This window comes from Maylandia zebra, linkage group LG15 (assembly GCF_041146795.1).
Source record: "Maylandia zebra isolate NMK-2024a linkage group LG15, Mzebra_GT3a, whole genome shotgun sequence".
NCBI classification, from domain to species: Eukaryota; Metazoa; Chordata; class Actinopteri; order Cichliformes; family Cichlidae; genus Maylandia; species Maylandia zebra.
In genome coordinates, this window is record NC_135181.1 from 3,801,917 (window position 1) to 3,827,999 (window position 26,083).

At 41.2% G+C, this 26,083-nt stretch overlaps 1 protein-coding gene across 1 annotated transcript; it reads left to right on the forward strand.

The window, feature by feature from the left end:
* Nucleotides 1-10,377: 10,377 nt before the first annotated feature.
* opn8b (opsin 8, group member b) lies at nucleotides 10,378-25,327 on the forward strand. Its single transcript, XM_076874555.1, has 4 exons — nucleotides 10,378-10,465; nucleotides 20,345-20,638; nucleotides 21,078-21,406; nucleotides 22,772-25,327. The coding sequence occupies exons 1-4, from the start codon at nucleotides 10,396-10,398 to the stop codon at nucleotides 23,126-23,128; spliced, it is 1,050 nt and encodes a 349-aa protein (XP_076730670.1). The 5' UTR covers nucleotides 10,378-10,395; the 3' UTR covers nucleotides 23,129-25,327.
* Nucleotides 25,328-26,083: the final 756 nt, after the last annotated feature.

A 26,083-nucleotide genomic window follows, 5' to 3' on the forward strand; every position in this document is an offset into this window, starting at 1 on the left:
TTCAATTTTGAATAAATCCCCAACAGCGTCACCAGGGTGGCTGTAGCTCAGGAGGCAGAGCTGGTCACCTACTGATCGGAAGGTTGGAGGTTTGATCCCTGGCTCCCCCAGTCTGCACGTCAAGTATCCTTGGGCAAGATACTAACCCCAAGTTGCTCTCAATCGGAGTATGAATGTTTGCGAATGTGGTTAGACACAGTGCTTTTGAGAATGGGTGTGACTGGGTGAATGTGGCATGTTGTATAGAGCGCTTTGAGTACTCTGGGAGAGTAGAAAAGCGCTATATAAGAATCAGTCCATTTAGCAAAGCCCTCCACACCACACCTCCTTCGTGCTTCATGGTGGGAACCATGCATGTAGAGACCATCCAGTTATGTTTTCTGCATCACACAAAGACACAACAGGTGGAACCAAAGATCTGAAATTTGGACTCATCAGACCAAAGCACAGATTTCCACTGATCTAATGTCCATAACTTGTGTTTCTTAGTCCAAACAAATTTCTTCTGCTTGTTGCTTTACCTTAGTCCTGGTTTCTTAGCAGCTATTTTACCATAAAGGCCTGATTCACAGTCTCCTCTGAACTGTTGATGTAGAGATGTGTCTGCTACTGGAGCTTTATGTGACTCTAATCTGAGATGCTGTTAACCTGTGATTTTTGACTGGGTGTATATATATCAAAGAAAAAATACTGTTGCTTTTTCTGTGTATTTGAATCTAAAAAAAAATCCTCCCACAGGAAGTAATCCACTCAGCAATAGATTTTTTTAACAGTAACTTTAAAGAGTTTCTTAAATCCAGCTACACAGACAGAGTTTAATCTATGACAGTTTTTTGGAGAGGGCTCCATGGTGTGAATTAGCATACCCATCATGCATGTGTTCATGAGTGGTATGAATTGGGTGACCTAACTCTAACCCTTCACCCTTCAACGCTGCCAAAAATTAAAAGTGCTTGAGATTTGCTTAGAAGCTATTATCACTGATTAAATTGTAAAACTTAGTAAAAGATTTGGCATCCATTTTTACATTTAGGTACATATATAGGACAGCATAGATACTGCTGGCAGATTACACCGGTCAGACATCGTGTAAAAATAAAAGCTTTCCAGTGATCTGCCGTTTTTGCTTGACAGAGCACACAGTGTTATCGATCAGTCACCAGTCTGAGGTGTCACACGTCTGAGTTTTTCTGAGAACAACACTTTTATTTGTGTAGCACCATATGACCCGTGAGACAAACGTTAACTGTCTGCCGCAGAGGATGACAGCATGCAGTCTGAAGGCAGCTTTTTTTTTTAAGTCAACACTTTGTATTAACAATTCCACTCAATTATAAATTGTCAGATAATAATTTTTTAGTCAGCAATTCTGTTGCTATTTACATTAAAATGAGCATTTCATAGGTCATTAACAGTCCAAAAAAAAGGATTGCTGTCACCTCACCAATAGGGCTGATTTAACAAATTAAGTAACTCAGAGATGTGGGTTTATGGAAAAAACTTGGTTAAGTCTGGGTCTTTCATCTGTCACTGTCCACTTAGACCTCCTATTTTGAATGTCTCATGTTTTTTAGTAAAGCCTGGTGCAGGGTTGTGTCAGCCTGTGAGACAAGTCGAGCAATACACTGTTGACCAATTAATCTGTGCTTTTGCAGGGGGGTTATGTAGCTGACCTTACTCCTGAGTTTGTTTCTGACCGGTTAATGTTTCCTGATAAGAACATGAGTATCTGAGTTTTTTTTGATTGATGAAAAACTCATGTGCAATGGGGAACTGGACATTTTCAAAAGATGTTTTTAAAATAATTTTTGAAATATGTTTTCTAAAGAGTACCTGACTCGCCAGATAGCCTTTTTATCTTGCTTTAACACAAACCTTTGAAATAAGGAAAAGTGTCAGTTTATAGTGTACTGATTTCACAAGTGCCAGACTGAGAAAAGTGCAAAGTGCATATAACATGTTTCGTTTGTAACAGTACAAAGCTAACTAAGCTAACTTAGTTAGCTAGGTTACCTGAGTTTGCATAAGAACTCTATGTTTGGCATTCAAACAAAAGGGAGAATCATCATCTGTCAGCTTTTCTCAGCTCCATTTATAGCTGCATGCTTCTTTGCTAAAAGCTCCACTGGATTACACTTCAGCTTCCAGCACACAATCGACACCATGGAGCTGGGTCAACTGCTGAAGGAGCTAAGCTGGAGGGGAGCATGACCAAAAGCTGCCTTCTAAAGTAGCCAAGGGTCATGTGGGTCCAGTGGGATTTCCTGTCAGACAGAGAGTGAGATGCTGAGTTTGGTTTTACTATTTAACAAGTCTGGATTTTTATTTGACCTGTTTGTTTTTTAAATGGGAAATATTCTCTCATTTTAAATGTTGTTTTCTAAGAATTCGATGGCAAATTGAGACCGCTGTCATATCTATAGTGTAAACATCTAACTCAAACATACAGCCAGACTAGCTTAGAATGCAGTTAGCCTGTTCAATCCGAACATATGCATAAAACTGTAAAGATTAAGAGGCCATTTTTCGATCTGAAAACTGGGGGAAAGCATTTTAGTGTCAGCTTAGAGACATCTAAACATAAATGTGAAACTGGTCACAGACGGGATGAAATCTGAATAAGAGCCAGAACAAGAGAAGCTGAAATATTAATCTGCGTAAGTGTCTACTTTTATTGTGTTTTATGGCCTTTTTTAGAGCCCTAATCTGTTTTTTGTATTCACAATATGTGCGATCAGTTCTTTTGTCAGGAGGCTGATGAGATAGTGAGCCTCTTATGGAGCTTCTAATGTATGTTGGAAGCATACTGTACTGGTACCAGTATAGTTTAGTGGATTCCATAATTAATTTTGTAATACTGAACAATTCCGGACAAAGAACCTTTCCAACATAAGGATTATTTTGTTTGTATCCTTTGCAGTCGATGTCAGACCCATGAACATCAGCATTTAGTTGCCAGAGTGCCCTCACTCGTGGTTCTTTTTCAGGTCTGTACTGAAGGTGCCTCCAGTTGCTGCTTGTTTCTGGGTCTTTCTTCCTTTGTGCTTGACTCCAGTGGAACATGCTGGAACGTTTCACATCTAGATTTAAGAAGCTTTTGGGCTATTTTGAGGTATGTTTGTGTCACTGTGCAGAATTCATCCCCTCAGCAATCACATCAATAATATCAATAAATCCCACTGACCCAGGGCTGGTGGTAACCATGCACATCCATGCTCTAATGCTAACTCCACCATGTTTGACAAATGAATAGCACGCCTCTTGTCATGAGCTTTTTCTTTCTCCGCCTTGCTCTTTCTTTCACTTCCTTCTGGCACATTAATCTTTTCTTGCATTTCTTTTCTTGACTGACTTATAGTTTGACATAATTTTTCTCTTTATTCATGAAAGTGTCTCTTATTTTCATGGTTTATCTCCCCAAAGAGTGTTCCCCGACCTTGCTAGACGTTGTGAAGGCGTTATTCTTCCAGAGAAAGAATTCAGCTTGGGTAGAACAAAGCTTATGTGTATAGTAAACTCTAAGCCTTTGTTCAGACTGGAGGAAAATAAAAATATGACCAGACTGGCGTTCTGTGTCCAGATATCCCCAACTGATCTGCAAAATACCAGCACACCATTTATTTTGGCGCTGTTTTTCTCTTCTTGCTCTCTCGGTGCTGTGCGAGCAGCAACATTAATTCTGCTCAGCACTGTCGTCACTGCGGTTGTAGGATCAACCACAGTCTGATGTGTTTTGGATCCAATTTGCAAAAAATGAACTGTTTGTTTTGTTTTGTTTTGTTTTTCTGCTGAGAAGATTCAAGGTCAACTCGCAACCAGAGATCAGTAAAAAGTCAGCTCTGAAGTACTGCTCTCCCAATTCTACTTTCATTTCATTCTCAAACTGAACTCTTTCATGCATGCCAGGATGTCCACACTCATACATACACACATACAGACAGACACCCACACGTAGAGCACACTAGAGAAGTATTTTGCGGTGATTTTCTCTTTTGCAAAAACTGGTAAATTATCACAGATATAATGTTTAGCAACCACATAACCGATACACATGTGTATGGTTTAAAAGGGGGAATCAGCTCTTTAAATGACTTCACAGGTGTCAGGGTCCTGGGTCGGAGTGACCCAGGATCCCTGAGCAGTTATGAATTATATTATTATTGTTTGTATATTTGGTGTTGCTGTCCTTCTCCCTGTTTGCGTGTGTGTGTGTGTGTGTGTGTGTGTGTGTTTCTGCGGGTGCCTGGTGGGTGTGGCCCTGCTGGCGGACTGGCCACACCCGAAGCCACACACCTGCTGCTGATCAGACCTCGTCGGGGGAGCTACTTAGGAGAGCCTTGGAGCTCCCACCGACGTGGGATCATTGTGTGAGACTCCATGTTAGTCATCCTGTTGAGCTTAGTTAGTGTGTGTGTATGCCCGCGGTTATACGTGTCCTGACGGCTGCTTCTATTGTGTCCCCAGGAGAGGTGTAGAGTGCCAGACAGCAGCCAGCACGGGGAGTGCTGAGACACGGGAGCGGAGAGCACAAAGACACGGACTCGTCAGGGAAGACACGACACGGGAGTCTGGGGAAAATACGGGGATTTATTGTTGTTTTGTACCATACACTGTAAATAAACGCACTGTTCGCACACAGAGCACCACGCCTGGGTGCTCCTTCCCTACACCCCCCACGGTCTGCCAGCTAGACTGTGACAACAGGTTTGAAAAACTTTGTTTTAAAAGCGTGATTCTGATTTATCTGCTCAGATGTTCAGATATAAATGCATGTCCTTCCACACAGCTGCACTCTGTGGTACAGTTAAATCGTTTACATCCAGTCTTGCTTTGTATCATGAATCCAATTTTGCATCCAAATTATGAGAGAAACAGATCTAAGAGACATTGTGGTTGGTTTGGGGGCTCCAGACTAGACTGCTAGTGTAGCAACTTGGGCTTAAGTCACATCTGTATTTGCCTGTAGATCGATGGGAAAGACATTGGAAAATAGGGGCAGAATTTATGGTTGACTACGCACATTTGCTCGAGAAAAAAGAAAAAAAGAAAAAACTGATTCTTTGGGTAAAAGGTCACAATGTCAATGCATGATCAGATAGTTAGCAACAACAATCGGTTCATAACTACACAGAAAGTGATATTAAGGAAGATCGCAGTGCACAATTCCCTCAAAGATGAATGAACATCTGAGGGGTCATCAGTGCAAAAACCATTAGCACTGGTGTGAAGACGTGGAAAAACACAGTGATAAGGTCAGATGAGTCGTTCTTCCCTTATTCTTGACAAGCGAGCGCAGGTCTGAACCCTTGACCTCTACTGTGAGGAGATCTGGCGCCTTTGTTGTGCTGCGTGAGGCGTTTTTCTTAAAAGGGTTGTGTCCACTTGGCCCCTCAATCAATACAAAGCTGTTCAGAGCAACGGGAAAGGTCTTCCATTACAGTGCCCCCATCCATCATAGGGCATGAGGGGTCCTGAATGGACTAAGAGTATAAAAAATAAGATGTCCATCATGTTTTTCATCACAGTTAGTACATCACAAACCTCCTCTTCAATAAATCACGTTTCATGTTTATGTTAACACCAAGATCATGTCTTAAATTACAAAGATTAAATTGCTAAATGCTCTCTGTAAAGAGAACATTTATAGACCATATAGTTTCATATAGTGGAATAAAATGTACTCAAAGGGTACCTGGAGAGGAGTCAGAAAATTGCCTTTGAGCAGCAGAACATATGGGACCACATGAGACAGTGGAAAACAAACCTGATGCTTTATTTGGAGCTTCTTACTGTATGGCAGCCTCTGTTATGTGCTGCAAAAACAAATTGCAGCGCTTCAATTAAGAGCAGAGTTCTTTCAAACTAATCTCAATATCTGACCACTGTGAGGCTGTACGAACGGATGTCTCACCTCCAACAACTGAGAAAACTGATGACAACCTGTTAACCAGTTACATCATCATGCCATCCTTGAAAGCTTTTCTCTGTAAAGAAAGTGACAAATGCAAAAACACCAAAACACCTCAGCCTAACCAGTCCACTTCCCACAGTACAAAGAAAACATTCAAAGTGACGTTGTTGGCGCTGGGTGTTGATCGCCTCCAATAAAAGACGTGGTATTGATTATTGAGTGCATTCATCTCACTTTGCATGTGAGTTTAGGCTGTGAGTGAATGTGACGGACATGTAAGCGCTGAGCTTACTAACCAACAAAATGACTTTTTTGTCTTAATTTTTATTCAGCTGTATTTATGAGCGCTACAGCAAAATAACCGCTTACCGCTGTGTGTAATTACGAGATAAGTGGTATTACAGCTCCGTTAGGTTATAGCTTTATAAATGTCACTGTCTGCTGGCCTGTAGGTTAGAGCAGCAGTCCCCAACCCCCGGGCCTCGGACCAGTACCGGTCCGTGAGTCGTTTGGTACCGGGCCGCAAGAGTTGAGGCTCAGGTGTGAAATGTATGGTTTTCAAGGTTTTTATCGGTTTTCAGCGTTATTTTGTTATCGTTTTTATCATTAACTCGGTTTTCCTGGGTCTTTTCACGTGTGTTATGAATAAATCTTCTTTTTTTCGGTACCGGTACTAGTTTTATTTTGTTGTATTTATCCGCGACACCTTAAAGGCCGGTCCGTGAAAATATTGTCGGGCATAAACCGGTCCGTGGCACAAAAAAGGTTGGGGACCGCTGGGTTAGGGAACTCTGGCAACTGTTGTGCATTTCAACTCTGCCTGAACTAATAAGGCAAGATTAAATATTAAATCGTTGTGACTATTTGCACTAAAAATCTAACCCAGTGTTCAAGATAAGATGAATGATGCTGCTGCTGCACTGGCTTAAAAGTTGCTTTTAACCTTATGTTCTCTACATTCGCACTTTCATATCTCTCTTCCTCTTTGGGTTTCTACATCTCACATTACCTCTGCAGTGCAAAGCAAAGTGGGGCAATCAAATCATTTTTCATGGCAATTCATCCTTTGTGAAACTAACTTGAAGAACCACAGATTCCACCAGCAGGATTGCCAGAGATCTGACTAATAACCCTCGATTACCTGCCAACAAGCCACAACAAATTAATGGTTAATGTGTTGTGTTTTAGTGGGAATTGATGATATGCTTTCTAAGATTACAGTAACCAGCAGTATTAAAAGCAGTATTTTAGTCCTTAACCACCACTGTGACGACAAACCCAAAAGTGATTTGCCGATTTGTGTGATTGCTCGATTTTCTCTGAGGAGCCGATTTGCTGTGATGAAGAACACCTGGCCAAGTTTCAGCTCTGCCTGTCCATGGACCTCTCTTTGTGCTAAGTTTTGGAGTACAAATACTTTGTTGCTGTATAACTGAGAATTTTAAATATTTATTTTTACTTTTATTGTCACAGTATACGGCAGCACACCGTGTGAATGTGTGAAGAGGAGCCAAAATGCAGACACAAAGAACGTGGAAGAAAACTTGAATATTAACAAAAAGCAAGCCGTTTAATATGGCTGATAAAAAAGGTACAAAAGCAAAAGGCAGAGGCACACAGGGAAGAACCTAACTAGAACTAAACTGGAAAAATGAAATGCTGAACAATAAAAACAAAGAACAAAACCTTGAACGTAAAAATATCCAGAGACAAAGACACAAAGTCACTCATCAGCAGCTCGTCTCTAAAGAAAGAAGAAGAAGAAGAAAATCAACACCACCGTCCAGCTGTCAGCACCTAATTGCACACGACATTTAACTTCCACAAGACCTCTTAATGCCCTGGTCACTGTGATATAGCTCAGAGCTCTCAAAGTTGGGTCACTTCTCTTCCAACAGATGAGCCCGTATTTGTATTTGTCAAGAAAATTAACAATTACGTTGTTTTGTTTTGATGGAGTGTGAAAATAGAGATGACAACTGAAGACCTGGGCATTGAAGGTGTTCCTCATTTTTCAGTATAACCTTAAGCATAATAACCATATTAAAAGCGGAATAGGTTACTCATAACTGATAGGAGAAGGTGACCGGTGAAGTTAAAGTTAAATTCATTTTCTGGAATTTTTTTTTTTTTTTCAATTCAATTCAATTCAGTTTTATTTATACAGCACATTTATACAACAACAGTTACCTCAGAGTGCTTTAAATTGTAAGGTAGACCCTACAAGAATACATGCAGAGAAAACCCAACAATCATATGACCCCCTGTGAGCAAGCACTTTGGCGACAGTGGGAAGGAAAAACTCCCTTTTAACAGGAAGAAACCTCCAGCAGAACCAGGCTCAGGGAGGGGCGGGGCCATCTGCTGCGACCGGCTGGGGTGAGAGAAGGAAGACAGGATAAAGACATGCTGTGGAAGAGAGACAGAGGTTAATAACAGGTATGATTCAATGCAGAGAGGTCTATTAACACACAATGAGTGAGAAAGGTGCCTGAAGAAGAAATACTCAATGCATCATGGGAATCCCCCAGCAGCCGACACCTATTGCAGCATAACTAAATAAAATAAAATGTGAATAAATTATCCAAAATCGAAAAAATGCAGAAAAATAACCATGGATCTCACTAGTTAACAAAGCTTATGTCACTAAGATTATATTTAGGCATAACATTATTTTATTAGTAAGTCCTACTCTTTACCTCAAGCAACCCTCCCTCGAGCTCACACTGGTCACGAGACCCCTTTCTAAAGATGTTCATAGATTTATACTTTAAAGCTCAACGTCATCCACAAAAATGTGCCCACATGTGAGTCAAATGATGCTGAACACAAAAAAGGAAAATCCAATCTGCAATTTATAAACCTGTGATCTATGAATTTCAAACCATCCTTAATTGACAGCACCTGCGCTACACGTGTCTATGTGAACGATTTCAGGAAGTTTAGTGTTGAGCAGAAATGGAGCGAAAGAAAAAGGGAAACGTTTTGGAAGACGATGTAGGTTTGCTTGGCCATTCTAGGCCTGCTGCAGAAGGAAGGGTTTAGTTATAGTGTCTCTGACTCCTCCAGTGACTGCCACTTTATTTCCTCATTCATACGGTCAATATCAAGGCACATTGGAGCTCATTCATCTTCAGAGGTTTATATCTACCCAGAGGAATCTTGGTTTGGAGAAAGCAATTTCAGTCTACCCCAGCTGTTAAGACCTTTTGATGCATTTTGTCACCTGAAAATGAACAGGAAAAAAGTATCCTGCCTCCTTGCCTTCCTTGAAGATTGAGAAATAAGTGCTCTTGGGGGCTTTTTGACAATAAAAAACTGGTATAATGAGCATGTTAGTATATCAGTATTTTAAAGGCTCCCCCTGGAATTTGCCACGTGATGTTTTAATGTGATGTCTTAATAAGATGAACCATACTCCTCCTTATCTGTAGTTTGCACCCTGGCTTTAGCTCAGCAGACTCATGTTAGTTTACTTGACTATTAAAACATTTCTAATATTTAAAAAGATGGTATTTTGTCCAATTACTTTTCATCCCCTGAAAACTGTTTACACAAAAGTATATTTAAAATACATTGTGGTTATGTACAGAGGCAAAATTACTTTGGTAATTTTAACCAGGTGTTCTTCATCACAGCAATTTTAAGCTATTAAATCTACTGTGCCAGTTTTTAATGGATCTCGTGCTACATATTATAGCAGTTCATGTTGTGTAATTTTACATTGCAGTCTTACTCTGAGTAAGCAAAAGTTAACTGTAGGGCCGGATCTACAGTGGGGCAAGGGGGGGGGCAGCTGCCCCCTGCTCTAGAGCCTTGCCCCCTCAACTTTTATGTCTATTAGCCTAAAAGTGATAGCTGAAATTAGTCCCTTTTCTGTATTTGTTTTCTGTATTTATTTTTGTATTTATTTTGTATGTATTTGTGTTTATTTTGGGGAACTTTTTCTTATCTTGTTTACACAGAAACAATTATCTTTGTTCTACCAGAAGAAATAATGATACAATAAATATTTTGTTGACTCCATTTACATAAAGGGGATTTTCAGATACTTCACTGAAAACAACAAAGCAAAATTTGAGAACAGGATATTTTGTGTCTAATTGGTAAAAGGTTGAGTTTTTTTTTTTTACTTGTATATTTATTTATTTACTTTGTGGTCTCTGGCTAGCTCACTCCACTCTCACCTAACTCAACCTGAAGCTAACATAAACCTGTTTTCCCGTTTTGACATCTAACGCTCAGTGACACCACGGCACTGGAGACGCTGGATGATCCTCTCTTTACGCATCATCACCCTGACAACACACGCTGGCTGCAGGCACGAGGCTTCAGCCGGTACACGTCTCAGCTTCATTCCTGAGGACAGATGCCTCTGACACCGGAGCGCAGCAGCAGCAGAGGCGCAGTCTGACTCTTCTCCGCTTCGTCGGGATCGCATGAGGATCACTTTTCTTTTATCTTGGTTACTGATCATTGTTTTCATGGATAAGTACACCTCTGCTTTATCACCGGCGCTGGACATCGGCACGGGCTGCTACCTGCTGGTCTTAAGTAAGTTGAAAATCGCACTTAAACTAGAAACAATGACAGTTTATGGTTTTTGAATGCTTCCCATCTCTGATCATCTTAATCCTGTCTGGGAATATACTCTTCAATAGCATTGACTTATTCTCCCGGAGCGTGATCTTTTTTTATAATCCATTTTGCGCACACGAGTTCAAAGCAGCTTTCTGAGAAAATACTGGGAAAAAAATATAATCTCATGATACTGAAAATGCGTGCAGAACAGAATAAAGTCAGCGGACCGAAAATGTGACAGACGTTTTGCAAAGTCACAGGAGACCTAACGTTTTGCTTAAATCTGAAATCTCCCACACCCACCCTCCACACCGTCATTTAGAAGGTTAGAGTAAGTTTGTGTGGTGTGTAGTGTATTTGCATGAAATCTGTTTGGTACAGTCAGGTAAGGAGAACAGTGGTCTTAGGTTTCAGAGAATATATAATATAACTTTCAGAATAATCCTAAGTGACAGAAGTAAGTCTTCAACCTTGTATGCCGCCCTTTATATAAGATCTTAGATTCTGTGTTTACTAAAATAGTTTATTTAAAAGAAAAACTACAGCCTTCAGGATGGGGGTGGAGGAGGTTATTATTACTTATGTTTGGGATATTATATATCATTACAGTGACAGACATGGACGAGGCCGAGGTAAACACTACCATCATTCACTTATCATTACCTGCCTGTCACCAATGAACGGAGGTCAGAGAGGATGCTGCTCCTCAAGGTGCTCCAAATGCGTGCAGTGGCTGTGATGACAGAAAAAGGTGGAAGGAGGTCCTGGGGTGCAGGAGGGTTAGAAGAATTATGGAAACACAGCTGTGAGGCATTTCCTTGCTTTTTATTGAGAACTGATGCCAGGGGCCATATTTAAAATGAAAATTTGAAATGACGCCAGACAGAAACTGGGAAGAAAAAAATCTTACCAAAGGGGCACTTATCAGGTGAGAGACCAAAGGGGGTGTGGTCTGTCTGTGCATGTGCAGACTTAATGTGAGAATTCAGTGCAGGGATAATTCTGGTGTCCAGCCTGCTGGTAAAGACTTTAAAAACATAGAAATCTCCACAAAGCTACTGTGATCTCCTGATCAATAAGACGGACAGAAGCACAGAGACTCAGTCATCCTCCTGCTATTTCGCACAGTTTATCTGCCTGGAAATGCATCATTAAGCAGTAAGTCTACTGCACAACCAAAGATAGACTGATAGATTGAAATAATAGAGGGTGGAGAATAGCAGCCGAGGACAAAGACCACCGGCCCTTTCATCCACTGATGGCAGGATTTATGAAGCAAAGCAGCAGAGGTTCATAATCCAAATGTTTGAGGTTTGATGTATTGAATTGGTTCTTCTAATGGACAAAAACAGTTGGTGTAGTTGTTCTGTCTGGGAACCACATTCACCTCATACCTGCAGGTCATCCCTGCTGATCTTTCTGTTATCCAGCATGAGAAATGTGTGCCTTATTTTATTTTTGTGCTGCATTTTGCATTTAGAATCAAACATGATTTCAGAATGTAGCTGGCCTTTCATGTGTTTTTAGGTGGTGACGTGGTGGGATTGGGAGGACAGCAATGCTTTGCAATGCTTTGAGATAAAAACATAGATGAGCTGTAGTTTGTAGTCTGACAGATTGTGCTACAGGGAAGCTGGATAAATAATGCAAGCTAAGAGAAGTTAGAGAAAGATAAACCGTGCTGTGTTTTGATGCTGGATGATTAATACAAAGCCTGGTCTGATTTCATTTCTGTTCGGTTCTCTGCTGCCCACAGGGGGGGGAATACACTATATAGGGCTTAATCAATCACTTCCACTGAAATCAGTCCCGACACCATCGCTCTGCTTCTGGTTATGAGGCAAGTTTCTTCCCAGAAAATTTCACACAAATACAGACAAATTATATCCAGTGATTGAACTCATAGTCACATCACAGGAACAGAAAAACAGCACATGTGTGCAGGGAGACGTCCATGTGCACACTCATAAAAGCTGCTAAAAGGCTAAGAAAAGTTTAGTAACAGTTTGAATTCCCCCCTAATAATGATAGAAGACCAAGTTAGCTACAGCTGCATTAAAGTAATCCGATTGACTTCCTATTCTAAACCATTCTACTCCAACTGTTTGTAGTACAGTCCCTTTATCCTGATGTTCCCACACAGTGTCTACACCCTTGACTTTGTGCAGAATGGCCAAAGATTAAAAAAAGAAAATTAATTCCCTTTGGATTCAAATTAGCCCTTGCATTGTTTAAAGCATGCCTGCTTAGAAACAAAAGGATCCTATGTTTATCTGTGAGGGTTAAACACTAAAGACCTTTACCGGGGCGAGGTCTACAGGGGACCCAAACAAAAGGATGACCATTTATTTGACTTGCACGAACAGTTAAGGATACTAAAAGAGTCAGAGATAACATCTGACGAGCAGCATGAGGAACAGGAGCATGAAACACCATGAACAAGACTACAGACACAGAGGGATGATTAAACAAGAGCAGAGGCAGATGCAGTTAAGGTGGGGCAAACAATCACAACGACGGGACCACAAAGGGATTTTCTCATTTCTGTAATTTGCACCTCCTTGTTCCCTCTGTCCTCCGTTTTTTTTCCTGTGACCTGGATGTCAGTCTTATTATTCCACATTGAAGGATGTTTTAGTTCCTCAGTCTGTTCAGTCTGGTGGGCAAATGGTTGCCAAGGAAGCTATAGTCAAAGATCCACAGGTGTATCCTTTGCAGATGTGCTTTTACATTTTTTAAAAATCTTTTTACAATTTTTACAAACAAAAAGCGACAGTGCAGTGGGAGAAAGACTCTTAGAACTACCCATCCTTTCTATTAATGTTGTAGCTTAACTCAAATAAAATCATCAAACTTTGTACCCTTGAAAAAAAAGGAGCTGCGTCTTTACATTGTCCCATGTTGTGACCTTTAAGCAAAAGTCACCCTAAATATAAAACACGCTGTTACGTCTTCTCCTACGTGTCGATGCTGTACCAGTAGACCATTATTAAGCCATGTATGGATTAGGATGAAAACAGCCTCTTCATCTGTCTGTCTAAATCTAACAGTAAGGGCTGTCATACCACTATATAATTGACCCCTTTTCATTTACCCCTGTGTGTATCCATAGATCACAAATGCTGCTGCAGTTGGATCTCTACAGGTCTTTCTCACATCCAGTCTGTCCAGGAGGGACACATGTTTTCAAACCTACTGCTTCTTCTTCTGTCTGCTTCCTTTAGGGGTCACCACACTGGATTATCTGCCTCCACCTCACCCCTTCCTCTCTGTCACATCACCATTCTGCATGTATTCCTTCACTACATCCATGAATCTCTGTGCAGTCTTCCTCTTTTCCTTCAGTTTGGCAGCTCCATGCTCAGCATCCGTTGTCCATTATATCCATGTGCTTCATCTGCATGTGTCCAAACCTTCTCCATATTGAAAGAAGACAGTGCACCATGCAGCTTCAACAACTCTTTCTCATGTCTTTATTGTATGGCTCATTAATCCTTCTGTAGCTCCTACAGCTTTGCACGTCCTCCTTGTTCATAAAAACTGGAATCAGTGTTAAACAACCTGGTCCACTGTGCTTTCTCCTAGACATCTCCATAGCTCCACAGGTATGTCATCTGGACCAACCAGCTTTCCACTTTTCATCCTCTTCATAGCTGCCCTCACTTCCTCATTACTAATCCTCTGCAGTTACTGAATCAGGAAGCGCAGAGGATTAGTCAGGAGGAAGTGAGGGCTCTTCTCATTTTCTTCATTCATCAGCTCCTTAAAGTACTCCTTCCTCTATCTTTAACCCTGGAGAAACCATGGGGTCAAATTTGACCCCATGGTTTCCCTAGTAAACCAATGGGGTCGGATCTGACCCTATGGGTTCTCCAGGGTTAAGCACCCTAACCTCCTGCACGTCCTTTCCAGTTCAATCTCTTGCTAGCCAATTGATACAAATCTTTTTTTCCTTTCTTAGTGTCCACATACAACGCACTTAAAGTCCGTTCCTTTGCCACCCCTCTCTTTGCTGTGTGCATAGCCTCCCAGTACTCCTGTATATTTTTTGCATCTCCCTGACTATCCCACTTTTTCTTTGCTAACCTGTTCCTTTGAATACTTTCCTGCACAGCCTCGTTCCACCACCAAGTCTTCTTCCTTCTGCTCAGAGGATACACAAAACACCTTCTTGTCAGTTTCTCTCACCACTTCAGTTGTACTGTCCCAGCCATCTGTTATCTCTTACCTACCACCCAACTACTCTGTGTAACATTTTACCTTCTTTAACCTCCTCCATTTAATTCACTCACTTCCTCTCCTTCCAGAGTCGTCCTACAGACTACTGTCCATCTGCCGAGCTACATTCTTCCCTCACACCAGCTTGCAGTCTCTTTTCTCTTTCACATTACACTTTCTCCAGGATTTAGTCCAGCTGCCTCCACTCTTACACATCACCCTATGTTCCTCCCTCTTCTTGAAGCATGTGTTCACCACAGAAAAAAATCCACCACCGTCTGTTGAGGAGAGAAATCCTTCTGCCTCTGTCTTCTTAAACCATCACCACCCTCTCCCCCTGGCGACACTCTCTACCACTTCATCCAAGTTAGTGTAGAATTCCTCTTTCTCGTGTAACTAACATCTACAGTGGGGCAAAAAAGTATTTAGTCAGCCACCGATTGTGCAAGTTCCCCCACCTAAAATGATGACAGAGGTCAGTAATTTGCACCAGAGGTACACTTCAACTGTGAGAGACAGAATGTGAAGAAAAAATCCATGAATTCACATGGTAGGATTTGTAAAGAATTTATTCGTAAATCAGGGTGGCAAATAAGTATTTGGTCAATAACAAAAATACAACTCAATACTTTGTAACATAACCTTTGTTGGCAATAACAGAGGTCAAACGTTTACTATAGGTCTTTAGCAGGTTTGCACACACAGTAGCTGGTATTTTGGCCCATTCCTCCATGCAGATCTTCTCGAGAGCAGTGATGTTTTTGGGCTGTCGCCGAGCAACACGGACTTTCAACTCCCGCCACAGATTTTCTATGGGGTTGAGGTCTGGAGACTGGCTAGGCCACTCCAGGACTTTCAAATGCTTCTTACGGAGCCACTCCTTTGTTGCCCGGGCGGTGTGTTTTGGATCATTGTCATGTTGGAAGACCCAGCCTCGTTTCATCTTCAAAGTTCTCACTGATGGAAGGAGGTTTTGGCTCAAAATCTCACGATACATGGCCCCATTCATTCTGTCCTTAACACGGATCAGTCGTCCTGTCCCCTTGGCAGAAAAACAGCCCCATAGCATGATGTTCCCACCCCCATGCTTCACAGTAGGTATGGTGTTCTTGGGATGCAACTCAGTATTCTTCTTCCTCCAAACACGACGAGTTGAGTTTATACCAAAAAGTTCTACTTTGGTTTCATCTGACCACATGACATTCTCCCAATCCTCTGCTGTATCATCCATGTGCTCTCTGGCAAACTTCAGACGGGCCTGGACATGCACTGGCTTCAGCAGCGGAACACGTCTGGCACTGCGGGATTTGATTCCCTGCCGTTGTAGTGTGTTACTGATGGTGACCTTTGTTACTTTGGTCCCAGCTCTCTGCAGGTCATTCACCAGGTCCCCCCGTGTGGTTCTGGGATCTTTGCTCACCGTTCTCATGATCATTTTGACCCCACGGGATGAGATCTTGCGTGGAGCCCCAGATCGAGGGAGATTATCAGTGGTCTTGTATGTCTTCCATTTTCTGATGATTGCTCCCACAGTTGATTTTTTCACACCAAGCTGCTTGCCTATTGTAGATTCACTCTTCCCAGTCTGGTGCAGGTCTACAATACTTTTCCTGGTGTCCTTCGAAAGCTCTTTGGTCTTGGCCATGGCGGAGTTTGGAGTCTGACTGTTTGAGGCTGTGGACAGGTGTCTTTTATACAGATGATGAGTTCAAACAGGTGCCATTCATACAGGTAACGAGTGGGGGACAGAAAAGCTTCTTACAGAAGACGTTACAGGTCTGTGAGAGCCAGAGATTTTCCTTGTTTGAGGTGACCAAATACTTATTTTCCACCCTGATTTATGAATAAATTCTTTACAAATCCTACCATGTGGATTCATGGATTTTTTTTTCACATTCTGTCTCTCACAGTTGAAGTGTACCTCTGGTGCAAATTACTGACCTCTGTCATCATTTTAAGTGGGGGAACTTGCACAATCGGTGGCTGACTAAATACTTTTTTGCCCCACTGTAACTTGTGGGGCATATGCACATTCATCGTCACCTATACAATTTTCAGCTTCAAACTCATGATCCTGTCTGACTTTTTATTCCCCTCCACAACATTATGCATGCACTCTTCTTCTAACCATCAACCAAATCCATAAAGCAAGTGGTAAAACAGAATTTTCCCTGGGCTTGATCACCGATGTGGTGGGTGGAATTAATGTGACTGTGTGTCTGTATTTCATAACCCTTCCCTCATTTGTATTATAACTGGTTATAATGTGGGTTTTCTAAACATAACTCCTCCAGCCATTAATTCAATCATGAGATAGTGGGTGTGTAGCTAAGACAAACTCTATTTGCAGACATATGGGATGATGTTACATGTCGCCATTGATTCTTTTTTGTTTGCAGAGAGCAGTTAAAGCCACTTGAAAGTAATTTGCAGTGAGCTGGAAGTTGATCGGGTCACTGGGCTTTGAGCTTAAAAAGTCCCAAAGGAGATCTTACATAAAATCAAGAGTTCCTGTGTAGGGAGACTGTCAGAGAATCTCCCTTCACGACGAAGGAGTCTGTCTTAGTGCTGGATATACACAGAAGTGCATTTATGCTGTTAGTTTTGTCATCTGTTTGTTTCCCTGAGGTTGCTTCCAGCAAAAAAAATCAATGCAATATTTTGTTCAGCAAGACAGGGCATGAACGTTATATGAAAACAATGTATACCTGCTATCTAACAGCCAGTAGGTGGGCGAAATATTGTATGAAGTCAAGGAAAGTTGGGAAACGGCTCATCACTTGATTTAAAACCTCAATAAAAATCTTTCTAATCAGTTTATGGTTTAATTGCTTGTTTCAACTCTTATTAAATAAACATTATGTTCATGTTGTAACCTCCAGTATGATTTAGAGTCAAACAGAAAAAAAAGCAGGATCCTTTAGGGCTTATTGAACCTGTGACTGAGAAATTACTACCTTATAAGTGTCTTCAACTTATGAGCTTGATCCACCTCTCACTCATCCATCCATCTTCTTCCGCTTATCCAGGGCCCGGGTCACAGGGGCCTAAGCAGAGAATCCCAGGCCTCCCTCTCCGCAGCCACCTCCTCCAGCTCATCCGGAGGAACATCAAGGCATTCCCAGGCCAGCTGTGAGATAAAATCTCTCCAGCGTGTCCTGGATCTGCCCAGGAGATCCAGGACACGCTGGTCTGCCAGGAGCGGAGCCCCTGGCAGACCGATTCCCGGCTACCAAGACCTCTCACTCATGATGTCTGATTTTAAAAATATATGCGGCCATAATGCTGAACTCCTCTTAAGACAATGGACTTCTGCAACATTAAAGTAGTCCTTCAAGCGCTAAGACAGAAGCAGGTGCAGGAAAGGAGTTTCTTGGTGTTCTAGTTTACGGGGAAAGGTTAACAAGATTACCCACAGTAGAAGAGAGTGAGAGGAAAGTACACAGTGCTCTAAGCTGAGGTTGCTCAGGAATAATCCTCACCTCTGGAAACTGTTTCATGTTCAAGCCAAGGAGCAGACGTGGCACACTATAGGCTAGCTCTAATTACAGCCTGAAGCTCAGCAGGTCATCATTCAGCATCTGGACATTTTTCACATTTTTCATGTACTGGAAAACTATCTCTCTGAAATACACGGGCATTGATCCAAATCTACCAACCGAACCTCACAGTTCAACACTGCGGAGGCTGTGAAGAAAGCTGATTATACATGAGCACTTTAAAAGCACTTCAACACAATGTGTACACTTCTCTCCTTCCCTGCAGAACATTTTATTGTCACTTTTCTTTTTAGATATTATCCATCCTCATCAGTTCATTCTCTTAGCCATTGCTTTACCATGACTGTGAGACCAGCATCAAAAGCTGATCTAGCAACAAATATTTGTGCCTCCTTTTAAAAAATCCCATCTCTGAGAAAAGGTGTAATCACCATGGTTATTTCCCCACATCGGTGATTTTTTAAACCTTTGTTGTCCTTTTGTTCTCTGCCAAAAACAGAAGCTAGGCTCTTCTTTCTACACTAATCACAGCGATAATCACCGTATACGTTCACCAATTTCACCGATCTGGCAGGAAATTCATCGAATCACCCACTCCAGTGAATACAAGCTTACAGTCTTACAAACTTTCTTCATGTGCAAGGCTGCTAGGCAAGGTCAAGTTCACATGTTGAGAGATACAATGGCGGCTTTGTGCTGAGGAAAACAAAAGAGAGGCAACAGAGTTAGCGTTAATCTGTGTCTGACGTAATCATGACTTCTTTCTGCTTGAAATGTGAAAGAAATAAGTACTGTTATTTTCAGCTTTGAGCGCCTGCCAATGCCCTAACATTATGGTTTTCTTTCTGTGGTTGTTTTCTGTATTACTGAGAGGTCAGAGGTAAAAGATTACCCTTATATGTGAATATTTAACAGTGTGATAAAAACAGTATTGTTCAGATAGCTCAAATAGACGTACAATGTTTTAAGTAATATCCTTATTGGCCTTTAGACTAAACGGCAGACGTGAATAGTTCTTCAGGCTATGGTCAGATGCTGGTTGGCCTATTTCAAAAACATCTTGTGTTTATCAGGAAAATAATCCCCTAAAGGTTTAATGGGGCAAATGTCATAGTGAGTTTAATGAAACACAGATTTGCCTGAGGTGTGGAAACTGATGTGCAAAATGCTTCACCTTATCTCCGTCTCCGTCTTATACATCTGCTCCAGAAATGCAGGGAGACGAGAGGATAGAGTCAGAAACAACAACTAACACTACCTTATCTATTTTTTTTTTTTAAGATTTCATTAAGATTTCTGTAAATAGAGAATGGAAAAAAATCAATGTGTGGTCAAAAGATACCCAAAAAAGAAAATTCCTTCCTTTAAAACAGTACATTGTAACGTTTTCCTACTGATGGATTTATTTATTTATTTATTTTAAACTGTGCTGCAGATGTGATTTTGCAGCAATTATTTTACAGAAGATAATAAATAAATATAGAGGAGTAAAAAGTGACGTATTTATCTCTGAATTGTGGTCTAAGCGTATAAACTAGTAATAAAAAAGCACCTCACACAAACCTTGAAGCTGCACTTAGGTGCTCGCCTGACTTTTACCTTCCATTATAAAAGAAAAGGTCAAATCATTTTGTAATGGGCTGTGAGGCTGTTTAAAAAGATTAGCATTGTGTGTCATTTGCAGGCAGCCAGTGGGTAAAGCTGTCCTTCTTCCTTAGTTAAACCTCTACCGTGGATTCAATAAACGATGTAACGACCGTGTGGTCGCACTCCTCTCCAGAGAAACAAATCCAACATCCATCCAGAGTCTTGTGTTTTTACACAGATCAGGATCATTGTTAATGCACTGTGTGTTTAACCTGTGTGTCAGTGTATGTGCTTATATGCACTTCTTCAAACACAGGGGAACAGTAATGTGGACCTCACACGTACCGCAATCAAGGCCAGTGAATGCTGATTATTGTTGTTGTTAAATCATCTAACAGCTAAAGGACAAATTTGACATAATTTAACGCACGATTAATATGCATCCAAAGGCATCAACCACTTTAAACACCTTTGCAGACGGCATGTGTGTTTGTGTAGCTAGACTTCTATTCATTATATCATCTTCTCCTCTTCCTCTGTATCCCAGCTGTGCTCTCCATTGTGGGAAACCTGCAAGTCCTTATCGTGGCATTCAAAAGGTCGTCCAGGATGAAACCGCCGGAGCTGCTGAGTGTGAATCTAGCCATGACAGACCTGGGAGCAGCTGTCACCATGTACCCTCTAGCTGTGGCGTCTGCCTGGAGCCATCGCTGGCTTGGGGGAGATGTTTCCTGTGTCTATTATGGCCTGGCAGGATTCTTCTTTGGCATGGCCAGCATCATGAACCTCACCATCTTGGCTGTTGTGCGCTTGATTGTGTCCCTCAACCTGCAGTCACCTAGTAAGTAATTCAGGGCTGACAAAAATACTGTTTCCAAAGATGCTCTTCCCACATCTGCCTCTTTTCATGTATGCATAGAACCGGCAGAGAGGTCACAGACAAGAGCCATGCTGTCAAATATAAAAGAGAATTAATGGAAATAAAAATCTTCTTACCTTTGTATTACATACCATCCGCAATGTTTTCTAATTGTTTGAAGGTAGAAACATCTCGCTCACGTCCATATGTTTAAACCTGTTTTCAGTGTAACTGTGTAACAGAGTTTTTGCGTTTTAACATAAAGGCAACTGTTTTTGTGTTTCGGTGTTTAATAAATAAAACTAAATTATTTCTATGCATGTGATATGTGATTTAAGAAATATAGGATCTTATCTAAGCTCTGCCATTTAACTGCATATAAGAAGGAGAAAGCAACTGTTCTCTTTATTTCTCACTGCAGGGGAGAAAATCAGTTGGAAGAAGGTGAAGATGCTGTGCCTGTGGTCCTGGCTGTATGCTTTGATCTGGGCTCTGTTTCCCATAGTGGGCTGGGGTCGATACGGCCCAGAACCCTTTGGCCTGTCCTGCTCACTTGCCTGGGGCCAGATGAAATATGAGGGATTCTCTTTTGTTATCTCCCTGTTCTTCTTCAACCTGGTCATGCCTACTGTCATCATCCTCTGCTGCTACTTTGGCATCGCCATCAAACTCTATTTCACCTACAAAAAGTCGATGCACAACAGCCACAGAATCCCCAACATCGTCAAGCTCCATCGGAGGCTGTTACTAGTGAGTCGCTCTTTACTGAAGATTATAAAGATCTGAAACTGTAGTTTGCTTTAAAGGGTTAAAATTCTGAAAATTGTTGAATATTTGATCATCGAGAGAGACGGTTCATCCAGTCAGCACTATACCCTGTGGTTTGGTCAACCAATGGCTTGATGTTAGTTAAGTTCCCTCCTATTCCTTTCTCAGAATCAGTTCATTTTAATTTTTTTAGGACTGAAAAGCACATTTAACCTCGTTGTTGAAAACTTTAAGCCAATCCATTTTACACCCACAAGTGTCACAATCTGGAGCCAAATGTAAGCATACCTTCTGTCTATGGTTTAATTAAGAGGCACTAAAAAAGAACTGGTCCTTATCAGGTTTTAAAATTAGGTAAACCATATGACATATTACACCATGTCATTATTTATTGAACAAAACCTAAGCAACAGTGCAGAAGCAGTGTGTCAAAAAATTAGGAAAACCCCATCGCCTCTGTCAGTGCGCCCCTGAGCGGCTGTGGCTACAATGTAGCTGCCATCACAAGTGTATGAATGTGTGTGTGAATGGGTGGATGACTGGATGTGTAAAGCGCTTTGGGGTCCTTAGGGACTAGAAAAGCACTATACAAATACAGGCCATTTACCATTGATGTTGAAGCACCTTAAGCAGCAATTACATCAAATGGTTTTCTGTATGACTTTTTCAGTCTATCACAATGCTGAGGAGGAATTTGCCTCACTCTTCTTTCAGTTCAGTGAGGTTTGCAGGTATTTGTTTATGCACAGCTCCTTTAAGGTTAAACCACAGAATTTAATTTGGGTTGAGGTCTGAGTTTTGACTGGACACCTTGACACCATCGCTACACCTTGATATGTGTGCCTTCGGCCATTCTTTTGGAGATTTGCTGCCGTGTTTGGGATCACTGTCCTGTTGCACGACTCATTTTCCATCAGGCAAATGGCCTCAACCTTGACTCTAGAGCACTTTGGTATACAGGTACTTCATGCTTAACTCGGTGACTGCAAGGTGTCCAAGTCCTGTGGCAAGAAAATGAATCCAAATCATGAACCTGCCACCACCGTGCTTGACAGTTTTTCACACACGGCTTCTGCATTTAGGCTTAGTTTTTATTAAGTAATGCCATGATGTGATGTGTTGCTGTTTACCTGAAGTTGTTATTTACCTCATTTTAAGACTTTCTAAGAACCAGATCATTCTTATTATGTCCCAATATGTAAAACCTGAGAATTGATAGGGTTTTTTTTCTAACCATAACTAAATCAGTGACGCTCCCAATCATAATCCAATGAAATTCTTGCCTTGTCTTTGTTTTCATCGACTTTGAGAGTTTTTTGCTGACTTTATCTTCCTGTTTTATTTCAGATTGCTGTTTTGATCAGTATAGGCTTTATATGCTGTTGGACACCCTACGGTTTGGTAAGCCTGTGGTCCATTTTCCGTGACAGCAGCACCATCCCACCTGAAGTCAGCCTGCTGCCGTGCATGTTTGCAAAGAGCTCTACTGTTTACAACCCTGTGATCTACTACTTCTTCAGCCAAAGCTTCAAAAGGGAGGTCAATCAGCTGTCGTGGCTGTGTTTATGTTGTAAGCCGTGCAAAGTCTCCAACACGATCAGTGACAACAATATTTACATGGTTAGTGCTAGCATCAAGCCCAAAGAACAACCACGATCTACCTTGCAGGAGATCACAGAATCCAAGTCAGTGACTTTGGGTTGAAAGACTGGTTTGTTTTTTGGAGCACACTTGAGAACAAAGACTGAAAATAATGTGTTATCAAGACAGACAGAAGTTTTTTTGTTTGTTTCTTTCCAAACGGTGTGTGGTATTATACCACAGCAGGGTAATACTTGGCCCTTTTCTGACTGGCCATGACATGTGGGAGGATGTGTTTGCACAATGTATTAAATGCTGTGAATGTGGAGCCAACAAAAGCTGTAATATAGAGTCAAATTTGTGCTTACAGTTGGTGAAACCCTGCTATGAGAGACGTTTCAGAGACAGAGCTGCTGAGCACACCCGTGCCCTTGAAGAACTCACCACAGTAAACATCTTTTTGTTATTTACTACATATACACACAAACACAATGAGATGTGAAAGAGGCAGAGGAGTGAGAAGACAATCAACTGCGACATATACTCAAACTGTGCAAATGTGCACTCTGCAGCAATGTAGGTTTTGAACAATCAAAACTTAGGGCCACTCTTTTTATTGTTGTCACCACATTTTACTGCAGTGTTTCCCACAGGCTGTTACCAGTGGGAATGCATTATTATAGGGGAAGGTTGTTTTCCATCCAGTTTATAGATATAAAAGCCAAATGCCCAATGCTACAAACTTTCAATAGATGCTACACTTTCCCAGTGTTTCCAAATACTCGGCACATTTCAGCCTGATGTTCCCTTTTAACTTTTAACCAAGAATAGCTGATCCCTATTTTACACTCCCTGGCTTTAAGTCCCAACCAGTAGTGTGAAGAAGACTGAATTAATGATTGTTGAGAAAGGTGGCTCCTTCATTTAAAAGTGAGATATAAACCAAAGGTTGCGCAGAAAAATACAACAAAAACCTTGATCATAGCAAAGAAAAGGTGATTTTTTTACTTCAAAGTGGACCTATTCTGCTTTTCCTGATCATGTCACATAAACTGTTTTGGTAGTGGATGCTCCAATTAAACATGGCCAGAGTTTCAAATACTGGGTTCAACTGAAGTCCTGGTGAACCAAAACACTGTCCTAAATGTCCAACTTGTTTCTCTTTTCTTGGATCTGTTTGATGTCAGAGAGAGAGAACATGGTGGCCCTAATTCTCCTCCATATCTCAGACACACAGATCTCACTGCGAGAACAGTAGCACATTTGAGAGCGGCAGCCAATCAGAAGAAAGCTGGCTTAAATGGAGGGTTGTTTTTGAACTGTGAAATGTGGAAAGCAAGAGCTAGCTCTGGAGTTAGGTATTAAAAATACGGGACTAGTAATGAGCAGGATAGGTCCACTTTAATGATTCAGGTTCAGTATACACGTGTATTTGAATAGGTTTGTGATTATTTTGAGATACTTGATCTGGTTTTCCTGAAAAAAAACCCCACAATCATATTTTTGACTGACATTTTATTTCTGGAACAGCACAGGCAGTTACCGTATGTGTTAAATAGGTATTGTGTTGTACTGTTATTTCAGCAACCTGACATATGCATGGTTTAATCAGTGATTCTGACAACACCCATGTTGTGAGCATGTACTGTATTGGTATCTCTTTCTATCTCGGTCCAGTGCGTCTCGCCCAGCGTCATCTGGGACAGGATCCCTCTCTTTGGAGTTTATCTTGTTTTGATGAAATTAAAATGACAGACAGAATTTTCTTTGCTTTGTTTATTTTTGGAGCTTTAATGCCAACAGTGTGTGGCCGTGTGTGCTGGTAAATATCTGTATTGGGATGTCCTTTTGTTTGATAGCATCTGAAAGAGTTCGTTCTTGATTAACAGAACACACGTGGCTTTGCTTTCATTCGTTTTCAGTCAAAGTCATGAACACTGGCTGCTTTTAGTCATAGTCTACATCCTTGTTTTTAAATGTGGAGCCAGAATGTGAAGTGCGTTACATTTTCAAAACACTTCTCTAATACAAGTGTGTTGTGACAGAGCCTCATTTGCAGCTCATTCGGCTTTGAAAGGTTGGTTTAGTGTTGAGACATCGACTTAAATGGTGGCACGAACTGAATCTTCAGCTGATGTTAACTCCCTTTGCCTTTGATATTGGAGTTGGTGTTTTAATTTTGTTGTGTGTGGCAAGCAGACTTTTTTTATTTCTTGCAACTTGTAACTACTGTTGACGATCGTGATTTGTGAATGTAGCGTTCTGAACACTGAACATATTTATGTATATAAGGGATTGTGCATATTTGAAAATAAACACTTAATGAATGCATTAAAGTCTTGGAAAATGACAATCACACATTCGATCTCCAACAAGAATAATGAAAGAAGACTGACATTTAAGTCTATGTTTTCTTAATCTCGTTTTAACCCTCTCAAGGCAGGCGTTGCCGATTTGCAACAGTTAAAAACTACCAACCTGATTACCCCACATACATATTTTATGAGGTTTTTTTACTCCGAAGTACCACTGGAGGACTTGGTTGTGCATTAGCAACAAAAAGTTTAATTTGAGCCTGAGAGGGTTAAAATCGGGGCATAAAGGTCGCCAACGCCAGCTGACGTATAAATCCATTAAAGGCAGAAGGGTGTGAATTTGCATGTATTTCATATACATGTATTGCTTTCCTCTTAGTACGTATTTCAGATGTGCCTTGATTCAATTAAAGGTCATCTTGAGAGCAGAATACAAACTGTAACCATGTGCTCCACCAAATCCCAAAGGTGGAGATCTGGTGACTGTGCCATTTGAATACAGTGAACTCATCATCGTGTTAAGAAACCAGTTTCCAATGATCTGAACTCTAGTGAGTGACATTAAAATATGGGTGCACTGTGGTCATGAAGGAATGGACGTTCAAAACAAAAATACTCAGGCTGAGGTGTCAATGTTCACTTGGTACAAGGAGCCGCCCAAAAATGTCTCCCACACCATTGAACCACCACCAGGAGTCTGCACCCAGGAAGGACGGAGTCCTGCTTTCATGTTTATCCTCCAAAGACTCTTCCACGACATGCA

What these genes read in the sequence shown, in the direction of transcription:
- opn8b (XM_076874555.1), top strand. Translation starts at nt 10,396, where the DNA reads ATGGATAAGTACACCTCTGCTTTATCACCGGCGCTGGACATCGGCACG. An exon ending in CTGCTACCTGCTGGTCTTAA is followed by an intron (nt 10,466 to 20,344) that starts GTAAGTTGAAAA and finishes TCTGTATCCCAG; the next exon opens with CTGTGCTCTCCATTGTGGGA. An exon ending in CCTCAACCTGCAGTCACCTA is followed by an intron (nt 20,639 to 21,077) that starts GTAAGTAATTCA and finishes TTCTCACTGCAG; the next exon opens with GGGAGAAAATCAGTTGGAAG.